The sequence below is a fragment of the Natator depressus genome, chromosome 16, assembly GCF_965152275.1.
Source record: "Natator depressus isolate rNatDep1 chromosome 16, rNatDep2.hap1, whole genome shotgun sequence".
Taxonomy (NCBI): domain Eukaryota; kingdom Metazoa; phylum Chordata; order Testudines; family Cheloniidae; genus Natator; species Natator depressus.
Window position 1 is genome coordinate 12,901,045 of NC_134249.1, and position 21,074 is coordinate 12,922,118.

The 21,074-nt window shown below is 46.7% G+C and overlaps 1 protein-coding gene across 1 annotated transcript in view; it reads left to right on the forward strand.

The window, feature by feature from the left end:
• The window catches only part of COL27A1 (collagen type XXVII alpha 1 chain), a 297,315-nt gene that overhangs the window by 220,396 nt on the left and 55,845 nt on the right, over positions 1–21,074 (forward strand). Inside the window, exons 31-39 of the mRNA XM_074973737.1 lie at positions 1,707–1,760; positions 3,694–3,738; positions 3,920–3,964; positions 4,195–4,248; positions 8,011–8,064; positions 11,185–11,238; positions 13,896–13,949; positions 15,356–15,409; positions 19,069–19,176. Of these exons, the coding sequence (XP_074829838.1) occupies positions 1,707–1,760; positions 3,694–3,738; positions 3,920–3,964; positions 4,195–4,248; positions 8,011–8,064; positions 11,185–11,238; positions 13,896–13,949; positions 15,356–15,409; positions 19,069–19,176 (522 nt within the window). The remainder of the gene's footprint in view (positions 1–1,706; positions 1,761–3,693; positions 3,739–3,919; positions 3,965–4,194; positions 4,249–8,010; positions 8,065–11,184; positions 11,239–13,895; positions 13,950–15,355; positions 15,410–19,068; positions 19,177–21,074) is intronic.

Below are 21,074 nucleotides of genomic sequence, written 5' to 3' on the forward strand. Positions count from 1 at the left end.
GCACAAATGATGCTTTTCTGTTATACCCCTGAAGAATAAGCACATTTCTTTTTAGTCTTGAGCATGACTTCCAGGACGATAACTGTCACGTGCATGCTTTTGTGTAGGTTCTCCGCTAACCATGTTCAGCCTCCTCATATGTTTGAACATCTATAGATGCATGGGGCTGGATTCATCCCCCGACACCTGGCTTTCTCATGCATATGCACGCCTTGAAAGGTTCCCGTGTACCCTTGGACCTGAGAGGTTTCATCAAAACATACTTAAGCACAAATGACTGGCCATCTGACCACACATGTACAACTGGTCATGCTACATGCCCCTGCCCATTTCATATATACATGAATACCTGGTCATGTTCATAGCAGTTCTCTAAGCAGCAGGTAACTATAATAAAATGCCTAAAAGACCTATCATTAATGAGAAGCTAACCCATGGCACTTTATTAAATACGTCCAATTCCAAGTTGCCTTTATGCATCTGTTTGGGCTCACATTGTGCATCTTATAGCTTTGATGACTTGACTTCAACAGCGACATGACCATGGATGTGAATAACAGGGAGTGGTATGCAAAGAGTTCAAATTGTATCATGTAGGGGACGATGGGAGAGCTTGACTCTTCAGAAGGAAGAGCCATGATGTGAATAAATTCAGATTTCAGGGTCTGTCCCAGCAAGATCACCATAGTCATTAAGGTCTGAAAATGAAGCCGTTCCTGACCTCTGGCCTGTCTTTCTCCTCTGGCTCTCATTTTGGGCTTAATGTTGGCTAGATAGAAATAAAAATAACATAAATGCACTGCCCAATACATGATGAGAAATTAAATAAATTGGCGGGAGGGGGGAGAACAAAACTAAAAAGTGGCTCCATTGAGCCTGGGAATCAGCTGAAACACCCATCTAAGCAAGACCTGTGGCTAAAGGAAGAACTCTTCTAATGGGCTTCAAGAGTTCTGAAGCTAGGGTTGCTGTTGCTTTACTTTTGGGTGAGCCTTCTATCCTACATGCAGTAAGATGAATCCTGCAGCAAGGAGCCCTATAACGGGAGATGAACCTTGACTCCAAGACGAATGTTAGAAACAGTCTAACAAGCCCAAGCTTTAAACCCTTGGGAACCACAGCCATGCTGTACATACCCACCTTCCTAAGCATTCATCTGGTTGTTGAGTGCCAGCATCCCAAGGGTTAAGAGCAAGAGGAGAATTAAATATGGCTATGGACAGAGAAATCAACACCCCCCCCCGACACACACACAAGCAGGGCTCCCTCCACCTATCTCCTCTTCTGTTTCAGAGTAGCAGCCGTGTTAGTCTGTATTCGCAAAAAGAAAAGGAGTACTTGTGGCACCTGAGAGACTAAAAATAAATAAATAAATTGGTTAGTCTCTAAGGTGCCACAAGTACTCCTTTTCTTTCTCTTCTTCTGTGTTACTGAAGCTACTCAGGGTGAAAGGCAGGGAGGATGGATCCAATGGATCAGACAGGTGAAGGGTAGGAGAAGTGTAGCTGCTTCGTTTTTTGGAGAAAGCCCAAGAGCTCAGCCCCCTGAGCATGCAAAATGTGCACTGGGGAGGTGGGAGAAGTCAGGCTGCACAGTGGAAGCTGGGATCACACCCAACCCCCAGTAGACAACTCCACGTTAGCAGCACAAGGGGGACACCTGCTGTTCACTTTTGCTGTGTAACTCTCTCTGTTTTGGTCCCCCAGGGTGCCAGAGGTCCTGATGGACCAGTGGGGGAGCCAGGGTCAAGAGGTGTTAAGGTAAGTTGTAACAGGAGTGCTAGTTCTAGAGCTATGAGGCTCCCCTTTAGGCCCTGGGAAAATCAGGATGTCTCCCACCACCACCACCTCCTTGCTGCCTCTCGCCCTTCATGGTGTATCCTCAAGTCAATTTAAATAGCTCTAGCTCCATCAGCACCAAGCACTGAGTCCAGCCAGTGCCAGTTAGCCCAGCCAGCATTCCTCTGTGCAGAGCAGAGAGCAGCGCCCCACACTGGTGGCAGAGCCCTGCTGCCAAGAGCCAACACTCGCTCACATCAAGGCGCCTTAAAAGCAACCAGCATGATTTTGTATGGCACCAGCTGTCCCCCAGCACACAACACCTAGCTTCTTCCCTGCATCAGGTTCCTAGCACATGGCTCTGCTCAGTGGGAGACCAGTGGAAATGTCTATTCCCTGGTCTCCCAAAAGCCTTTCCATTTGGGGAGGAAGTGTGGGGATCCGAGGGAAGAATGCTGTCTAAATTCAGCCAGAAGTCATTCATTTGGTAGAAATACAGTCTCGGAGACAATAAAGGTTCCAGCTGTTTGGTTAAAGTGAAGGGGGGGCTGTAAGGTAGCTCAGGGCTTATTTACACACAAAGTTGCACCACTTTACACCAGTTGCACCCCCCCCCCCACGGGCACAGCTGTTGCAGTATATAGGTGCTTATACCAGGATAGCTTGTTCCCATATGGGAAAGGAAATAAGCTATATCAGCATAAGACACATTTAAACCAGTATAACTGAGCCTATGCTATAGGTGTTATGCTAATTTAACTATATTGGTAAAAAAAAAAAAAAATCACACCCTCTAACTGAAATAGTTACACCAGTACACAACTTGTGTGTAAATCTGGCCTTACCATCACCACACCCTTAAGGATTCTGACTGCACATTTCTACTGCCCACACACACACACACACACACAGAGTAAGTCAAAGATATGTGGTGTTTGCTGCCTTTACAAAGTGTGTCTCCCTGCAGTGTGGTATGATCAGAGCAGAGATGTTCATGGAACAGAAATCCCCCCTGCCTCCTGGTGCGAAGGGGGTCTGGCAAATGGCCTCCTGGAATAGACCTGCCCCTCATTAAGTCTGATTAAGAGAGTATCCAAGCCAGATGCTGACAAAGGACCTTCTTTTGAGGCAAGGCTGCTGAGAAAGAGAGGGATAGGGTGGTAGAGCAGCTCCCAATATGGGTGTTTCCTTTTGGAATATGGATGGCAGCCTAGCAAGGAGGCTAATCCAGCAGAACAGGAGGCTAGTCCAACCGATGAGCGTTGAAATAGTGGCAGACTTTTCAGTTCTCTATCATGCCTTCTTTTCTCCCAATCGTTCTTCTGCCTTCATAAGACTTCTCCTGCATCCATGTCCTCTCAGCCCCTAGCTCCTCATAGGCTCCCTTCTCAGGCAGAGCAGCAGTTAGAAAAGGAAATCATGCTTATGCTGCTGGCTCTTACCTGAGCGCGTGTGTGTTGTACTATTGAGGCTCTTCCACCCCTGAATGCTGAGCACACAGCATGAAGCACCTTTGGAGTCCAAGTGCCACCCGGCCTACTGATCAACGTGTGGCTAATGCCCTGCCCCTTCTCCACCCACAATGACCTAGAGTTGGATGGAGAAACTTCCCCCTTTTGAACCTGATAAGTGGGGAGTCCTGAGTCACTGGGATTTCTAAGAGCAAGAAAGAGAAAAATTGGATTATGCTCCAAACTCCTCAGTAGATGGGACTATTCCCCCATGGGAGGGGGACTTTAGGACACTCGCTAGCCCCTTTAAATGCATGGCGGGGAACCGGAAGCAAATGATTGATCCTTCCCTGGGGGATTCCAAGAGCAAGAAGGCTGGGGCATCAGGAGGAGCTAGCCAGTCAGGAGTCTCCACTGCACAGCTCATGCCGATGCCAACATGTCTTTGTCTTTTTCATTAACAGGGCCTTCAGGGGGAGCCAGGCAAACCAGGGCCCGATGGGCAGCAGGTACGTCCACTGTGAGAGCTGGTGCTGGATGTCAAGCTGGCACTGTGCCAAACCCTACATGTATGTATACTCACATGTGCGTGGCTCTCAGTAAAATACAGCTTTGATCGACTTCCCTGGCCAAAGCAACAGGGCATTTCAGCACGTTCCCAACCTAATTACTGTAACCTTCTGTTTATAGGGGAAGATGGGAGAGACTGGGGAGACAGGACCACGTGGCTTCCCAGTAAGTGCCAACTACCTTCTATTCCCTTTTATAGCCTACATTTTAATTAAGGTTTTACGTTTTTTGATTCCTGCTCCAGAAGGAGAAACCTGGACAATGTCTCACAGTTCAGCCTCAGGGCCACCTCTGTGTTCCTTTTATAAAGTGTTTATGAGGTGAATCTGACATGCTGGGATGTGTGAAAGGTGATGATGGGACAGAGCTGACCTTGGTGCTTTTTGTTATCCTAGGGTATCCAAGGACCTTCTGGACCCCAAGGAGGCAAAGGCACTCCAGGCGACCCGGCAAGTGTCTTCTCATTCCCTCTTCATCCATCTGTCCCTTTCTCTTTCCCCTCATTTCCTCCTCAGTCTTACTCCCCCCCTACACATACACCCCTTCATTCCCATCCCCACCTCTCCTGCTGAATCCAGCTTGATCAGGGAGGCAGCGTTAAAGGAGGGCCCAGGAAGGTTGGAAGAAGGGCAAGATCAGACACTACAGAGGCAGGAGGGAGGCACTTGATGAGATTCAATAGCAAGAAGGTAGAACAGAGACTGGAGTTGACTCTGGCAGGGAGGGTGGACAGAGGGGCAAGTCTGGATTTTGGGAGAGCGAGAGGGCCTGGATCAGATTAAAGATGGGAAAGTTAGAAAAGAGACTGGACCTGATTCTGACAGAGAATTGAAGGAGAAACCAAGGGAGAGTCTGGCAGGGAAGGTGGAAGAAAGAGGTCAGAATGGAAGTTTGGAAGAGGCATTGGAAAGGAAAAATGGTTTTTGCGGTCAAGGCTTTGCACTGGGACTCAGGAGACCTGGGTTCAATTCTTCACTCCATCACAGACTCCCTGGGTGAACTTGGGCAGCACCTCAGCTCCCAACCTGTATTACTTGTGTTGGTAAAACTTCCTTTTTGCCACCCTTTCTCTGTCTAGGCTATTTAGACTGTAAGCTCGTCAAGGTCGGAGTGACTAGGTATAGCACGTAACACAATAGGGCCCTCTCCTTGGGGGCAGTAGATGCTACTGTAATGATGATAGTAGTTAGGCTAGATGCTTGCAAGGACGGGTGGAGGAGCTAACTGTCTTAGGACTGAAAGAGGTTCCACGTTAGGCTGCTCGGGAAGGCCATGGTTAGACACTCCTGAGCCTGTTAGAGGATGATCCCAGACTGGTCTGTGTCTGGGAGGATGGACTGGATCTGGTTATGTTACTGGGAGGGGTGGAGGGAGTCAACTGAGAACCATGAGAAAATGGCAGAAAGAGAATCCAGTTCTGACTCCATCTAGGATGGAAGGGTTGAAGTAGGGGTCAGGTCAGATGGATGGAATAGAAGGGGGCTGTGATTGGCGAGGGTTAGACTGTGGTGACTGAAGGAGGGATGTGCTGCAGGCTCTGAGAGTGTAGGAGTGGGGGTGGGCTCGGGCTGTGTCAAGGCAGACTAGAGAAGGGAATTATTCAGACATGCTAAGGTTGCCAACTATTATCAAAAAGAAAAGGAGGACTTGTGGCACCTTAGAGACTAACAGATTTATTTGAGCATAAGCTTGCGTGAGCTACAGCTCACTTCATCAGATGCATTCAATGGAAAATACAGTGGGGAGATTTATATACGTAGAGAACATGAAACAATGGGTGTTACCATACACACTGTAACGAGAGTGATCAGGTAAGGTGAGCTACTACCAGCAGGAGAGCGGGGGCCGGGGGGAAACCTTTTGTAGTGATAATCAAGGTGGGCCATTTCCAGCAGTTGACAAGAATGTCTGAGGAACAGTGGGGGGTGGGGGAGCGTGGGAATAAACATGGGGAAATAGTTTTACTTTGTGTAATGACCCATCCACTCCCAGTCTCTATTCAAGCCTAAGTTAATTGTATCCAGTTTGCAAATTAATTCCAATTCAGCAGTCTCTCGTTGGAGTCTATTTCTGAAGTTTTTTTGTTGAAGAATTGCCACTTTTAGGTCTGTAATCGAGTGACCAGAGAGATTGAAGTTTTCTCCGACGCATTTTTGAATGTTATAATTCTTGACCTCTGATTTGTGTCCATTTATTCTTTTACATAGAGACTGTCCAGTTTGACCAATGTACGTGGCTGAGGGACATTGCTGGCACATGATGGCATATATCACATTGGTAGATGTGCAGGTGAACGAGCCTCTGATAGTGTGGCTGGTGTGATTAGGCCCTATGATGGTGTCCCCTGAATAGATATGTGGACACAGTTGGCAACGGGCTTTGTTGCAAGGATAGGTTCCTGGGTTAGTGGTTCTGTTGTATGGTGTGTGGTTGCTGGTGAGTATTTGCTTCAGGTTGGGGGTCTGTCTGTAAGCAAGGACTGGCCTGTCTCCCAAGATCTGTGAGAGTGATGGGTCGTCCTTCAGGATAGGCTGTAGATCCTTGATGATGCGTTGGAGAGGTTTTAGTTGGGGGCTGAAGGTGATGGCTAGTGGCGTTCTGTTATTTTCTTTGTTGGGCCTTTCCTGCAGTAGGTGACTTCTGGGTACTCTTCTGGCTCTGTCAATCTGTTTCTTCACTTCCGCAGGTGGGTATTGTAGTTGTAAGAATGCTTGATAGAGATCTTGTAGGTGTTTGTCTCTGTCTGAGGGGTTGGAGCAAATGCGGTTGTCTCATAGAGCTTGGCTGTAGACAATGGATCGTGTGGTGTGGTCTGGATGAAAGCTGGAAGCATGTAGGTAGGCATAGCCGTCAGTAGGTTTCCGGTATAGGGTGGTGTTTATGTGACCATCGCTTATTAGCACCGTAGTGTCCAGGAAGTGGATCTCTTGTGTGGACTGGTCCAGGCTGAGGTTGATGGTGGGATGGAAACTGTTGAAATCATGGTGGAATTCCTCAAGGGCTTCTTTTCCATGGGTCCAGATGATGAAGATGTCATCAATATAGCATAAGTAGAGCAGGGGCATTAGGGGACGAGAGCTGAGGAAGCATTGTTCTAAGTCAGCCATAAAAATGTTGGCATACTGTGGGGCCATGCGGGTATCCATAGCAGTGCCGCTGCTTTGAAGGTATACATTGTCCCCAAATGTGAAATAGTTATGGGTGAGGACAAAGTCACAAAGTTCAGCCACCAGGTTTGCCGTGACATTATCGGGGATAGTGTTCCTGACGGCTTGTAGTCCATCTTTGTGTGGAATGTTGATGTAGAGGGCTTCTACATCCATAGTGGCCAGGATGGTGTTTTCAGGAAGATCACCGATGGATTGTAGCTTCCTCAGGAAGTCAGTGGTGTCTCGAAGACAGCTGGCAGTGCTGGTAGCGTAGGGCCTGAGGAGGGAGTCTACATAGCCAGACAATCCTGTTGTCAGGGTGCCAATGCCTGAGATGATGGGGTGTCCAGGATTTCCAGGTTTATGGATCTTGGGTAGTAGATAGAATATCCCAGGTCAGGGTTCCAGGGGTGTGTCTGTGCGGATTTGTTCTTGTGGTTTTTCAGGGAGTTTCTTGAGCAAATGCTGTAGTTTCTTTTGGTAACCCTCAGTGGGATCAGAGGGTAATGGCTTGTAGAAAGTGGTGTTGGAGAGCTGCCTAGCAGCCTCTTGTTCATATTCCGACCTATTCATGATAATGACAGCACCTCCTTTGTCAGCCTTTTTGATTATGATGTCAGAGTTGTTTCTGAGGCTGTGGATGGCATTGTGTTCTGCACAGCTGAGGTTATGGGGCAAGTGATGCTGCTTTTCCACAATTTCAGCCTGTGTACGTCGGCGGAAGCACTCTATGTAGAAGTCCAGTCTGTTGTAAATTTGTTAGTCTCTAAGGTGCCACAAGTACTCCTTTTCTTTTTGCGAATACAGACTAACACGGCTGCTACTCTGAAACCAACTATTATCAGTCCAGCTTCAACACAGCAGCTCCCACCCAGACACAGGGAAAGTTTCTGATCCTTTGCTTGCTGCTGTTCAAGCACTTTGAGCTGTCCATTTCTGGTCTTTTGACCTCCTCTCCCATGCCTATGTAGTGTCCATGTGATGTGGGAGGGCACTAGGGAGCGGATTGTTCTTCAGAATTGACAATGTTGCACGAAAGAGCCCTGTGTGTCTGTCTTGCAGGGACCCCAGGGATCACAGGGGCCAGCTGGACCTTTAGGAGAAATGGGACATAAGGTAGAGTATGATCTTTGCTTTTGTCTCTACAATACACCTCTCTTCTGCCCCATTCCCCCCCCCCCCCTTGCTCACCTAGAACTGCACAGCTGAGCGAGGGGCAGTCTGGCTTGGTCTGCCTTCAGTAACTCTTGAGGGAAAAGGACAATGAAGGTTTCTGTGTCTTGAGAGTTTTAATGTCAGCATTAAGAGTGCAAGAGAAAAGTTACAAATACAGGCCCCATCGTCAGTCCAGACAGAACCATATTGGGCTGAACCAGACTCTGACCTGGTTACAGGTGATGCAGTTCAACACATCCACACACCACCATTTACCCTGCAGCAGGGTTTGTCAACCTTCCCATATCGTCCACCCAACAGATCCCAGAGCATTCTGGGAAAATCTGGGCAGCTAACCCACAGAGCGTCACCTTGGCACCAGTAGTTAGGTATTTTTCCCCAGGATGCAATGCGTTTTGGCCTGCCCTCCCACCCAGAAACCTGGGAGGCAGGAGGTTGGCTAACCCTGTTACACAGATGGGCAGTCCCACCTACACAGCAGAAGGAGCATTTTTAAATCTGGCTGCAGTCTGAGAATTGTCACAACCCCATTCATGCTTTAGGAACCAGGCCCAGATCCTCAAAGGCATTTATGCATCTAACTCCCCCTGAAATAAGTAGAAGTTAGGCACCTAACTCCCTTCGAGCATCTGGGCCCATATGTTAACTCTGTTGTGTATAGAATCATCCGTGTTACAAACTCAATAAAAATCTGTAGTGAAGAAGCCCCCAAGTCTCTTTCCCTTCCCACCCCCAGTTGCTGCTGTCTCTGCCTGGCAATCATATTATTCAGCCCAGTCTTGATATGTTCTGATTGTCAAACGCAGTCCCACCACTGTACAAGTGAGTGGGTGGAAGAAATGCCTTTGCTTTAGAACCACATACTTTTTGCATCATTGTTACCATTAGACAAAAGTGACACTTTGCAACAAAATGAAAGGAATGGTTACTGATATTTTGTGCCCATGTTTAGGAGCACAGGAGGGCAGAAGTTTACTCAATAGAGTTTCCTCTAACCCTCCGAGCACCTGGAGACTCTCCTTCAATTCTTACCATCACAGCCGATCACCGCAGACTAGGTCACCCACTTTTAGCTCCTTGCAGTGTGTCGTGATTGTAATATACTCAAGATGTTCACTTGGTCTCAAAAGTAGCAGCTGAGGTACCTTTTAATACAACCCACTGCAAAATGTATGAGTCATGAGATTTTCCAGTCTGCTGCCTGCTAGACTGGATGGAGTGAGCTCTCAGCGTGGTAAACCACACTAGGGATCTGGAAAGTTGCTAGGCCGCTACTGAGCTGCCCTAGGTCTTGCTTGTTCTGAAAGCACAGAGCTCCATATGATAGGATCTTGGAGGAGATAGAGCCTTTCTCTTGCACTGGAACCACTGGAAAAACCCAGGCAGTATTTCTGCTTTCACTGGAACTTGCTTTTTCTCGTTGCATGACTTGCCCAATTGTTCCGAAACCTAACATGCACCCACTCACCGCTACCTCCAGTTCGGAAAGCTGGAAACTGGAAACGTCCGAGAGCTCCTGCAATTACAAGATCTTGTTTCCTTTATTCCTAGCTGCAGAGAAGAGAGGGATTGTGGTCTGGAAAGCTAATACAATAAATAAATAAATAAAAACCCCTTCAAGACCGGCAAGACCAGCTTTGCTGTGTCACCTTTGGTCTTATTTAACGGAGTCCCACTGCCTGCCCTAGCAGGAAATCGATGCAAAAAATACAACGATTAAAGTTACTCTTTCCCTTAATCCCAGGTACCAGTGGGTGCTTTGTGCAGTTGACCAGCCTAACACCTAGAGTAAGGGGCTAGACACATCCTGAAAGGGTCATGGGGAGAGAGCACAAGGAGGAGTGGTCTCTCACAGACCCCACTCTACATTACTCTTCATTGCTTTCCAGTGAAACAGTTTAATCTTTCAAGGCTCATTGGGAGAAGCTGGTTCAGTTGTACCCTCACGCTCCGACAAGGGGCCTATTATCCTGGCCCCCAGCTCCTTTGTTTCATCTAATACAGTTTTTAAAATGTACAGTTTAATGATCGCGGTGAAGTTCCGATCCAGATCCAACCTTTATGCAAGGTCTGGGGTGTTCAGCCCATCACAGAGCCAGAGAAAAGGGGGTGGATGCAAAGGTTCGACCTGAATTTATGCAAAGTTATTCAAGGGAGTTTGGACCTAGGATTCCAGCTCAGCCCACCTCTAGTACACAGCTGCTGTTTTTAATTCCCTTTCCTCCACGAGCTAGCTGCCCATGGGTGTCCTCATTATACAGATGTGCATGGCACTTTATGGACAAATAGGAGATCCGATCCCTGCCCCACAGACTTTAGGCCTTTTCCACATGTACAAGTTATGCCCTTTGTATTGTTAAACTGGTACAACACCTCCCCTCCCCAATGTGGATGCAGTTGCCCCATGTGCTCATACTGGTATAGCTATTCCTGTAGGGGAATAAGCTCCACCTGTATAAGGTACCTCAATACTCATATAATTGCATCCACATTAGGAGTTTACCGTAACTGAAATAGTTACACTAGTACAAAAACTGGGCACAGACCAGGCCTTAGAATCTGAGTTAAAGACAGAACCAAGTGATAGATAAGGGGTCAGAGAAGGGAAGGTATTATGTGGTTGACGTTATTTGTGACCCATTGTGTTAATGTCTTTATTTAATCCTTTTATGCTGATTTGAAGTATTTTGTGCTCTTTCTTTCATTCCTTTTTTTTTCTTTTAACTAGTGTGGGGTAGAGATCCACACTGGGGACCCAAAGCCTGGAGGAGTTAGAGCGAGGGAGTTAGAGCGAGGCTGCCTGGCAAACAGGCTCAGAGAGTTCGTTGCAGGAAGGGGAAGGGAAAGAAAGGCGTGAAAGAAAACAAAGGCCCTTGTGGGAGTGGGACACAGGGGTGTACTTGGCCTTTTCTTTGGCTTTGTGTACCCTGATCTAGCTCCAGGAAGGTAATTACGCTGCGACCAGGACTCCTCTATCCCCAAAGTGCTCTGCTAAAGGAATTCGCTCTTTGATCTTGCTCTGTACGGAGTAACAATGGCCTTTTTTCCCCCGCCCCCCAGGGACCGCCTGGCTCAATGGGACAACCTGGCCTTCCAGGTGAACCTGGCATGAAGGTAAGAAAAACACTTAATGCAAGTTCTCTGTCAGAGCGGAGAGATAATAGAAACTTTTGTTCCTACCAAGAGTCTGCTGTTACACCGGACTCCGGCAGTGCTCTTGAATAAGGTATCCTGTGAAGAGGCCTGGGAGCAGTCTGCCTAGTTACAGTGGGCAAGCTCAGACTGCTAAAGATAGATACTATAGATAGGTGTATTCAGGGAGGGGAGCGGCTGGGTAACCCCACAGCAACTGCTCTTTACATGTTTCTCAGCCACAGAGCTCTCTAGTGACACAGTTCCGGGGGGCGGGGAGAACACTTTAACCCTTTGGTTATACAATTCCAGGGGTCCCGCTAGAGATCTCAGGTAAAGAGTCTCAAATGCAGGAAGCTTCAGCCTCTGTTTTGGGCATGCAGAGAAACAAAGGAAGGGAGACCCTGACTCAAGAGCCCAAGAAAGGGTCTCAGTAAAAACCCAGCTAGAGCTACATAATCCAGTCAGCTGAATCACAGGCAGCAGCTGGGCTAACGCATTGATACAAAACCTGCAAGAGGATCCCCAGGGACCCAGAGTCAGGGTGTAACCTAGTCTGGAAACAAGAACTGTCTCTGTATGGGAGAGCCCAGGAATATAAATGCCTTAAAACAAGGGCCCCCCGGGATTCCCAGCACTGGGTTTAAGAGGATGAGCACCCAAAATGGGGGCTGGATTCTGCTAATGCTGATATGGAGTTCTCTTTAAAAAAAAAAAAAAAAATTACTGCTCTGCAAGAATTTAAATATAGCACCTCCATGCCCACACATCAATTAACTAGCTGTTGTTTTTAATCAACACAGCACAAGGCACAGTGCCAGGTGCAATGTCACGGAGCTGTGAATGCACCTTCTCTCCTGGATGAGGAGGAGTGTAATTTTTCTCTCTTTATTTGAATAAGATCTCTGTGCTGCAGAGCTCACAAGTTTTCCATTCTCCATTTAAATTTTGAAGGGTTGCCACTGTGCCAGGGAGTTTAGAACAGCCTGTATTTTGGGATTAAATGCAATTTCCTCTTTGCCATTCTCTTCCCCCCCACCACCACCTTTCCTCACCACGTTTTCTTCGGCAAACCTTCTGACACATCACTCGAGCGACTGTGTCTTTGGAGTCCTGATACTCCTTTAACATTTCAGCTATGCCACTTCTGCCTGCCACTCAGCTCCCTACTTACCTTGCCCAGGAACAGAATGCCATTGATCTGCTCAGGTTGCCGGCATCCCCCTCTATAGGATTTACAGTAGCAGCTCTTCTCCGGCTCCCATCGCAAGCAGGAAGGCGGGCGGTGCATGTATCCTCTGGACAGGCTGCCTCAGCTGAGCCAGGCTGATGAGGAGCATTGGCTGAGCTTGAATAGATTGTTTGAAATGGTGGTTCCTGAGAGCAGGCTCTTGAAGGCCTGGAGAATGTCCTAGCACCTGACCCAGATTGAGAGATGGGAAGGAAGGAGGGTAGTATGCTGATAATGCAGAGATGCTGACAGCTCCCACTTAACCACTTTCACTGCAATGAGTCTTGCATTGGTTCAGAGCATGAGATTCTGGTTGCGCTCTCTCCAATCTTGGAGGTATTTAGATGTTCTAGGAATCTCCAAGCAGTAGTTGCTCCCTTGGTAAACATTCAAGGACTCTCTGAGCAGTAGTTGCATACATTTGTATAATCTAAAGCTGTAGGGTGGCGAAGGAGGAGCACACCACTATGTTACAGTTGCGTCCTTGGCCAAAATTTCTTACGCCTTCCACATCCTTTACTATTGTGGTTGAATGCTGGCCTCCCCAGAAGCGGTTGCATCTCAGTGGGGCCATGTGCGTATATAGCTCAAAAATGACTCTGTGGCGAAAGGCATTATGTAAACATAGTACTATGTCACTGGCAGCAGTATCAATTTTTAACTTTTAGAACAATGCTTGGAGTTTCAGAGTAAGGTGAATGGGATGGGGAAGGAAATGAACATTTTCTGCACATTGCTCATTGCAAAACAGACAAATTGATCTGGATCCAATGTCCCACAGCTGCAAACTGCGTCCTCCTCATACTTAGCACTTCACCAAAATATAGCGACATAACTGCCAGTTCCAATACTATGTCCAGTTCGCTCCTTTCTGTGCTGTCCATAATCTAGATTCTGCTCAGCACCCGTCAGTCATGCCAAAGATCATACTGCTGTTTGCTGGGACGTGTCCGCTCTCCTTCTCATCACTCCAGTTGCACATCTGTTATGAGCACTACTATGCCCTGGGTCCTGGTGTTGTTGCTTTCCCGATAAGAGAGCATGAAATTGTTTCCTGCTGTAAGGTGCACGAGTAATTCCCTTTGGCTCAGTCTTTGCAAGCATCCACCGCTGATTTTTGACACCTGCAAGTCACTGCTGATTCTTTGGCCTATTGCATATCAGTCAGATTCACCCTGTAAGGTGCATGCCATCTTAGAGCTTCCTGTTGGGGTGATGCTGGGTACCTGATTGTCTCAGAGCCATGTTTGCACCCAGAGATTAGACATTTGAACAGGACCAGATAAAGGAAGAGTCAAAATGCAGGAAGAAATGAGAGTGGGGAGGGGGGTGAGGGACGGGAGAAATCAACTTCATCCTATGGATTTAATACTGTCATCAGCTTGAGTCTGTGCCTCTGTGTTTTTAGGGTGATCTTGGACAGCTGGGGGTCCCAGGAGAACAAGGCCTTATTGGTCAAAGAGTAAGTAGAGTTAGCTTCATATTGGAGTCCTCTTCATTACGTGTATGTGGATGGCTAAGCAGATGAACTGTGGTTTCTCGACCAAACTGGGTGTATAAATGGACAATGCACTGCTCCCTCAGCATGGGGAGGGTATACTTCCAGCCTTTGGAATGTCCATTGTGTATCTGCAGTGACCGAGCTTGTAGCAGCCTGGGCTAGCCGATCATGGATTCGGGTCTTACCCTTGGACTTGTGAGCCCATGGACATGTGATCATGGCGTGGCAGGAGGGTGAATGTGATACTATAAAAAGAAGGATAGCCTTGGGGTTAAGGCACTATACTGGGACTCAGGAGCTCTGGGTTCAATTCCCAGCTTGGCTGTGGACTTCATTGGGCAAGTCATTTAATCCTTCTGTGTCTCAGATCCTGGTCTGCAAAATGGGGGAAATACTAACCTCCCTTCCAGGGGGTTGTGAGCATAAGTTCATCAGTATGCATGAGTTACTCTGATACTGCAGTGACAGGGGCTGGATAAGAACCGAGATCAATGGCCTGTTTGAGAGATGTCCAGATGAAACCAAAAGATCACAGGAACTTTTTTTTCACAGGGTAGAGGATTAGCCCAATATCCTGGCCATTTATTCTCACAATAAAACCAGATAGCTGCATGTGAGCTACCAATGAGCTCCTCTTTCCCACAGGGTGATGGCACAACTGGACATGCTACTTTGCAAAACGCTTTAAAGTTCCTTTCAATATGAATATGTGTAAAAACAAGCCTGTTCTGTTCACAAGTTCTTCACAACTTGGGTATGTGTAACCTAGAAGTGGCAGGAAAGGACTCTCGCTGAAGGCCAGGATTAACAAGGAAAACACTGGGTACAGTATGTGTAAGTGGGGAGGGAGCCAGAGCTGGGATGAATGCAGAGATTGAACCAGAAGCGTGTTTCTTGTCCCTTGATCTCCAGACTGAGGTCAGTTGTTGGAGCAATATGGAGACGCCCAAGGTTGCATGAACACAGAGACTGAATTCCCTGCTCCATCCAGGGGAGAGAGGACTTCCACAGGTCAGAGCTGGGGACTGTTGAAGGAAAGCCTGGAACAGAATGAAGAAAGGAGTTGTTCTCTCACTCCAGTGGGGGCTTGTTCCTCTTGATCAATTTTGAGATACTGAGCAAGATGGGGCGACTTCATAGCATAGTCCTAAAAGATGGTGATATAAACAAAGCATACTGGCCCATGCATGGCAGTATAGATCTCCACCCTACACCAAGAATATCAGCACTGGAAACCCTCAACATTCAGCTCACATTGTTGCAAGGGGAAGTCACTCCTCCTCTGAAGGGTGTTGGCTGCAAAAAGCATGAGAAAAAGGGATGGTGGAAGAGACTGTCCTAAGTCTGTTTGTCTATCTCTCTTGCAGGGAGAGCCAGGCCTGGAAGGGGACAACGGCCCATCTGGGCCAGACGGAGTTAAGGTAAAGATTCTGTGTGTTTTTTTTGTTGGGTAGGTTTTCTTCTCACAAATTTAGCCACTTTCAGACCATGATCCTTCCCCCTCTGCAGACAGGCAAGGGAAGCAAGTATTGTCACACAAGCTACCCTGTTCATCTGACTCCAGACCCTTTTCCTGCCCCCCAAAGACATGTTCAACAATCGTCTCCCCTACCCCATACAGTGGCTACAGTAGGAGGAACAATCCCAACGTAATCTTGGGGGATGCCAGGCAGTATGTCACATCTCTTTGTGTCATGTTCCAGGTTGATTTTGCATCTTAGTGGCCCCATGTGACACATCCCCCACCTCCAGCTTAGGGTTTGTATCAATGAGCTGTAACCTCCTTGGTTCAAGGACTCTCAGAGCTTGTCATTGTATCTCCCCGATCAGATGCCGTTCTCCCACACTGCATATCTGTTCTATCAGCAGCCAGTAGTGGGAACTAGTTCCCAATGCCATGTGCACTCCAGGCTAGGCTTATCCTGGAAGCTGCAGGGATCTCCTCTGTAGATACTTTTAGCCAGGCTTGAGACTAACCATGGCTTCTTGCAGCATATCAACTACATGGTAGCATAATGCTCTGCTGTCTAGTTAGGCTTTTCTGTATTGTGCCCTCTTTTCATCCACCCCAGGTGGGGTGGTAAACAGTCTCCACAACATTTCTGGCTCCCACCAGCTCCTTCCATCCCTCCCTCTCCCTTTCTGCACAGACTTACCTGCGATCCAGACCGTGGGAAGAAAACCACACCACCTTCCCTTGCCATCCAACCTGAGGTGGGAAGAAATGTAAAGAAGTTTTTTATTTCTTCCATTAGATATGCCATCTTGAGCCAGAAGTCAACTGGGTCTTGAAAAACCTTTTATGCTTCTTGTTTGGTCAAAGATTCCAATAGCTTCACAGCAGTCTTAGGAATCTACCAGGGTATCTCCTTTGCCTCCTTTTAACCCCCACATACTGTTGCATAAGCAATCCTTAAACCTGCATCCTTCACTGCCCCTTTCAAGTGGATGCTTCATCAGACCATCATAGTGTTTCTCTGGCCTCTAGCTTTTCTTCCCCTGTTGATATAGGTTTCATTTAACCCTTCCTGAACTATGGAAGCATTTGTGTAGTACACACTAATACAATGGCTCTTTGTCCCCTTCCAGTGGGTAGGACACACAAGGAGATTTATGAGTCTGCTGAACTACTGATCCTTTAGCTTAAGCAGTAGAGGCTCTGCTCTGCTCTTAGCTCCAGAGATTCCAGGTTCAATCCCCAGAAATGTACTAACCTGGAACATCATTACATTTGTATGACAATAGGATTGGGGTCCCATTGTGGGCTTGGTGCTGTCACAAACATGCATTAAAAGAACTGCCGTGCAGAACTATTTACAAAGTTTATCCTGACTGCAGGTGAGAACCTGAGAATCCCCCACAGAATAAGTTAAATCTGTGCTATGTTCAGTGCTTTTAATCTTAAACACCTCCCTGCTAAAGCTGTTGTCTCTAGAGCCTGAACAATATACTCAGCACAAAGCAGTTACAGATGGATAGTGGGTGTGGGTGACATTTTTCCATGTAATCTTTCTTGCTGTATTATGCATTGTATCTGACCACACATCTTCCATCTGTCTCACACCAAATCATTCCCTTCTTGATTCCTTTTCCATAATTTTTCCTTTCAATCCTGAAAGTTTCTTTGCTTCCTCTTGTTCACACCCTCTCAAAAATAGTATCTCCATGGGGAACAAGTTCAACACTTGCTTTTTCCCACTAGTGGGTTTCTTCACATCTCTGGTTGCTGGGGCAAAGCCCATAATTAGTCAGTTTGCCCATGCTCTTTTCTGTCCAAAAATATGTGCCTTCCACTTCCATGAGCCCTAAGTGACAATGAAAGCTCCTTCCTACTTTAAATATTCTTTCCTATTCCAGCTCTTTCCCCCTCTCTAGAAATGGAGCTACAGGCAGCCAACAGCATTTTAAGCACTATTACAGGGCCAGATTTTATCAGATCTACCTGGCATGGCATTTAAACCACCTGTCATAGGTGCCTTACGTGAACGAGGGCTCTAACTACTGCAGCTGTTGGTAGAGCTGAACTTGCAGTAGCAATACTTGGGAAACTTGTGATTGGAATAAAGTCTACTACAGGAAAAGCCTAATAGCATAAAGTTCTCTCTCTCTCTTTTTTTTTTTTTTTTGGGGGGGGGGGGGCATTCCCTTTCAATTCTTCAGTTGCACAACAATTAGTTGTACAGTTTACCTAATTAAAAGAGCAAGCCAGACAGACTGATTTTTCAAGTCCATATGCTGTCAAACCAAACCTGTATGAAGCCTTGTTTACAAGAGATCCTTCAGGTTTCAGATCTCGAGCTGCATTCTTGGTGCACCTCAGGAACTTCTTTCAGATCTCTGTGAAGGTCCCGTTCTTCTTCAAAAACGGGTGGTCAACAACTTATTTTGTTTGTTCCAGTTTCTACAGATTCAATTCTTCCTTCCTTACAGAATTTTCACCAGTCTGAAATTCCACAGGCAGATCAACAATTGTCCCAAAGCCCTCAACAGCCTCACAGCCCATACCACTATTTGCAAGTCCAGTAACAAGATCCGCCCCCCTTTTACTGGTGGGACCCCCAAATCCTTATCCGTTCTTGCATTGCATCATTTCTTTTCTGTTCCAAATCTGTAACCTTACCTTTGGATTACAATCCCGATTTCTATCCTTGTGTAGCCTATCCGTCTGCACAGGCCAACAGTTTCATGCCACGGAAAGTAAAACTGGCCAATCCCACAACAAAGTCTTGTGGTTTATTGCTTCATTCTAGTTAAAATATTTGCTGTGCTTCTTTATTTTTGTTTATCATTTGTCAGATCAAACAGTCCTTCCTTATATGATTTTCTCGTGCCATCACTTGCTGCTTCATCTCCAAGTGGTCTTGAACACGTCCAGTTTCTCCCAACCCAAATGTTTCTCTGGACAGTCATTGCACAAATATTTGTTTAACCACAAAATGTAATAGGCAGGATTCTGCTGTTAGTAATGCAAGTGTAAATCAGGAGCAACTCCACCAAGGTCAATTGGGTTACATGAGTGCAAAACTGCTGTGAGAACAGAATTGGGCCCTTTTTTGTGCCTATAAAATGCTATGCACCAATTGTGAGAGTGGCAACTTGATGCAAGTTTTTGCATCTAGCGCTATAACGGCTGATGTTTCATGTGGATCAGATGCTGCTGCTCTGCCGTGCGTTCATTCGGGACCTGGGGTGCTTCCCACAGCATCCCCTGACAGCCTTGTCAAAATACCCCTTCTGGGGCTTCTAGATGAGTCCAAAGAGACTCTCTGTCAGATCTCAGCTGCCTGCCTCATGCCCTTAGCCCAGACCCAGGAATTTCCATGTGGGAGATTCCTGCTCAGTTCATTGTGGGGAGAAGCAAAAAGTTCAAACCATCCTGTCTTGTGGCTGAGGTCCTATCTGTCTGGCTAAGGGAGTTAAAATAACCTGTTGCATTAAATGTCAAGTAGTTTATGACTCAGCTTCCTTCAGTCTTTTTCCTTTCAGCCTCTGATCCTCCCTTTTTCTTTCTTCAAGAGTCATACACAAAGATCTATGCTTTGTTTGTATTGAAAAGCAAACATACTCCATTCTTCTGCAGGGAGACAAAGGAGAGCAAGGCCCAGAAGGAGAGAGAGGAGAAAAAGGCACCGAAGGACTGAAGGGAAAGGAAGGGCCCCCTGGATATCCCGGAATCACAGGTGTCCGAGTGAGTTTGAGAAACCAGTCTGCCTGTCTTTCTCTGTCTGCTTGTCCTTGTGTTTCTTTCCGCAGAGGTGGTTAATGTTCCTCCCCAACAAATTGCACTTGGTTCAGTTGGTACGTCTCAAGTAGTGAATTGTCCTTGGAATAAGTATTAGGCCAGCAGTAATTTCTGCACACTGGTGATATGTTTTCTCATGCATTGGGTTTTGAATCTGCAATAATGTCCCTTTCCAAACCGAGTGAAGAAAAGCATTTGTGCAGGCAATCACTCTAAACATTTGCGCATGAAATGATTATCATCTTGGTCATCAGTGGGGACTGAACCCAGGACCTGCCAGCACTACAAATATGACCCTTTATAACTTGAACTAAAGAACTGAAATAAGTGGGAGGCTATCCAATGGGATTTGGATCAGGTGCTAAGCCGCTGTATCTGACCACGTGTCCTTTGTGGATCAGGTTTTGCGTGGGATGTATAGTGTGCACTGAGCAGTAGGTTACAAATGTACAAGTTAACAATCCTCTCTTCTGATAACCAGGAGCAGATCACTGCTGATTTATTAGAATCAGCTACTGCGCTTGCATTGTAGGTAATCTGAAAAGACAGGCTCCAGGGGGGACTCATGTATGAAGAGGGCAAGAGAAAACCCACATTGTGTGTTTTCAGGCCTCTGCTTCATTTAAGCCCAGCAGGAAATAAACACTCGCTTTCTTTTAGAAAGACAACTACGAGGAGGGTCCCGTCTTCTTAGCCTGAAGGTGATAGTCAATTGCTGTAGATGCTGTACAATTGCAGTTAGACACAGCACACACATTGCACCCAAGTCCATCAACAGCAACGGGGCTATGACTGGAATTTCATCATAATATGCTAAATTAGTACCTAGAAAAGCTCAAGTACCCTTTGAGAAGAAAGTTGCCATGGAGTGTAATGGAATTTTCCATGGAACGTTCCATTGTCACTGTTTAGGAAAGGAAGTTTCTTTAAATATAAGGTGACCCAAAACTCTTAAAGTGTGTAATATTGCAACTCCAGCACACAGGGGAGGAGTTTGGTCAATGGCTAAGGTGCTAGCCTGGGACTTGCAACCCAGGGTCATTTCTCTGTTCTGTCATAGACTTTCTGTTTGACTATGAGCAAGTTATTCGTCTACACTCCAGAAAAAAAAATCCTGCAGCAGCAAGTCGGAGACAGGTCAACTGACCCAGGCTTGTGAGGCTTGCACTATGGGGCTAATAGCAGCAGGTTTGATGTTCCTGTTCTGGTTGGAGCGGGGCTCTGAGATCCCTGCCTTGCTAGATTTCAGAAACACTGCATAAAACCGCTCAGAGGCTGCATGTTGGTCTCACCTGATTTGTAACTGAAATCAGACCCTCTTGTTTAAAAGGCAAAGGAGGTTTATCAACCAGACTCGTAGTTAGAGTGAACATTTCAGAGATCAAAGCCCTTTTGGAGAGCAGGCAACTTCTGAATTATCTTTCCTTAGAAAGAGAGCTTAGCCCCTCTCAGTAATCCTGAAGTTCCCAGTTGGTCTCTCTTGCTTAAACATAATGTAAGTCTGGCTCTTTATGCGGCCAGAAAGTATATTTCATAGTGTTGGATCCATCACTCACCGTGCCTCTCTACTGAGCTGGGACTCCTGTAGGTATGTGATCATGTTCTTTGCTGTGGAAAGAATTGAGGGCTGAGTATCTGAAGACTGTTCCTGTAATCCCTCCATAAGAGAATAGGAGGAAACTGTGGAGTCAGGTATCTATGATTCTGGATGGCTGCTATCTTAATAGTTGAAATGCGTTCTCCTTTCTCCTTCTGTGCTTGAGGCAGGCTAAGAGAGCAGCAGGAAGCTAATTGTTGGGGTGGGGGAAGCAGGATTAGCCTGGATTTATGTTAATATTTTGCAT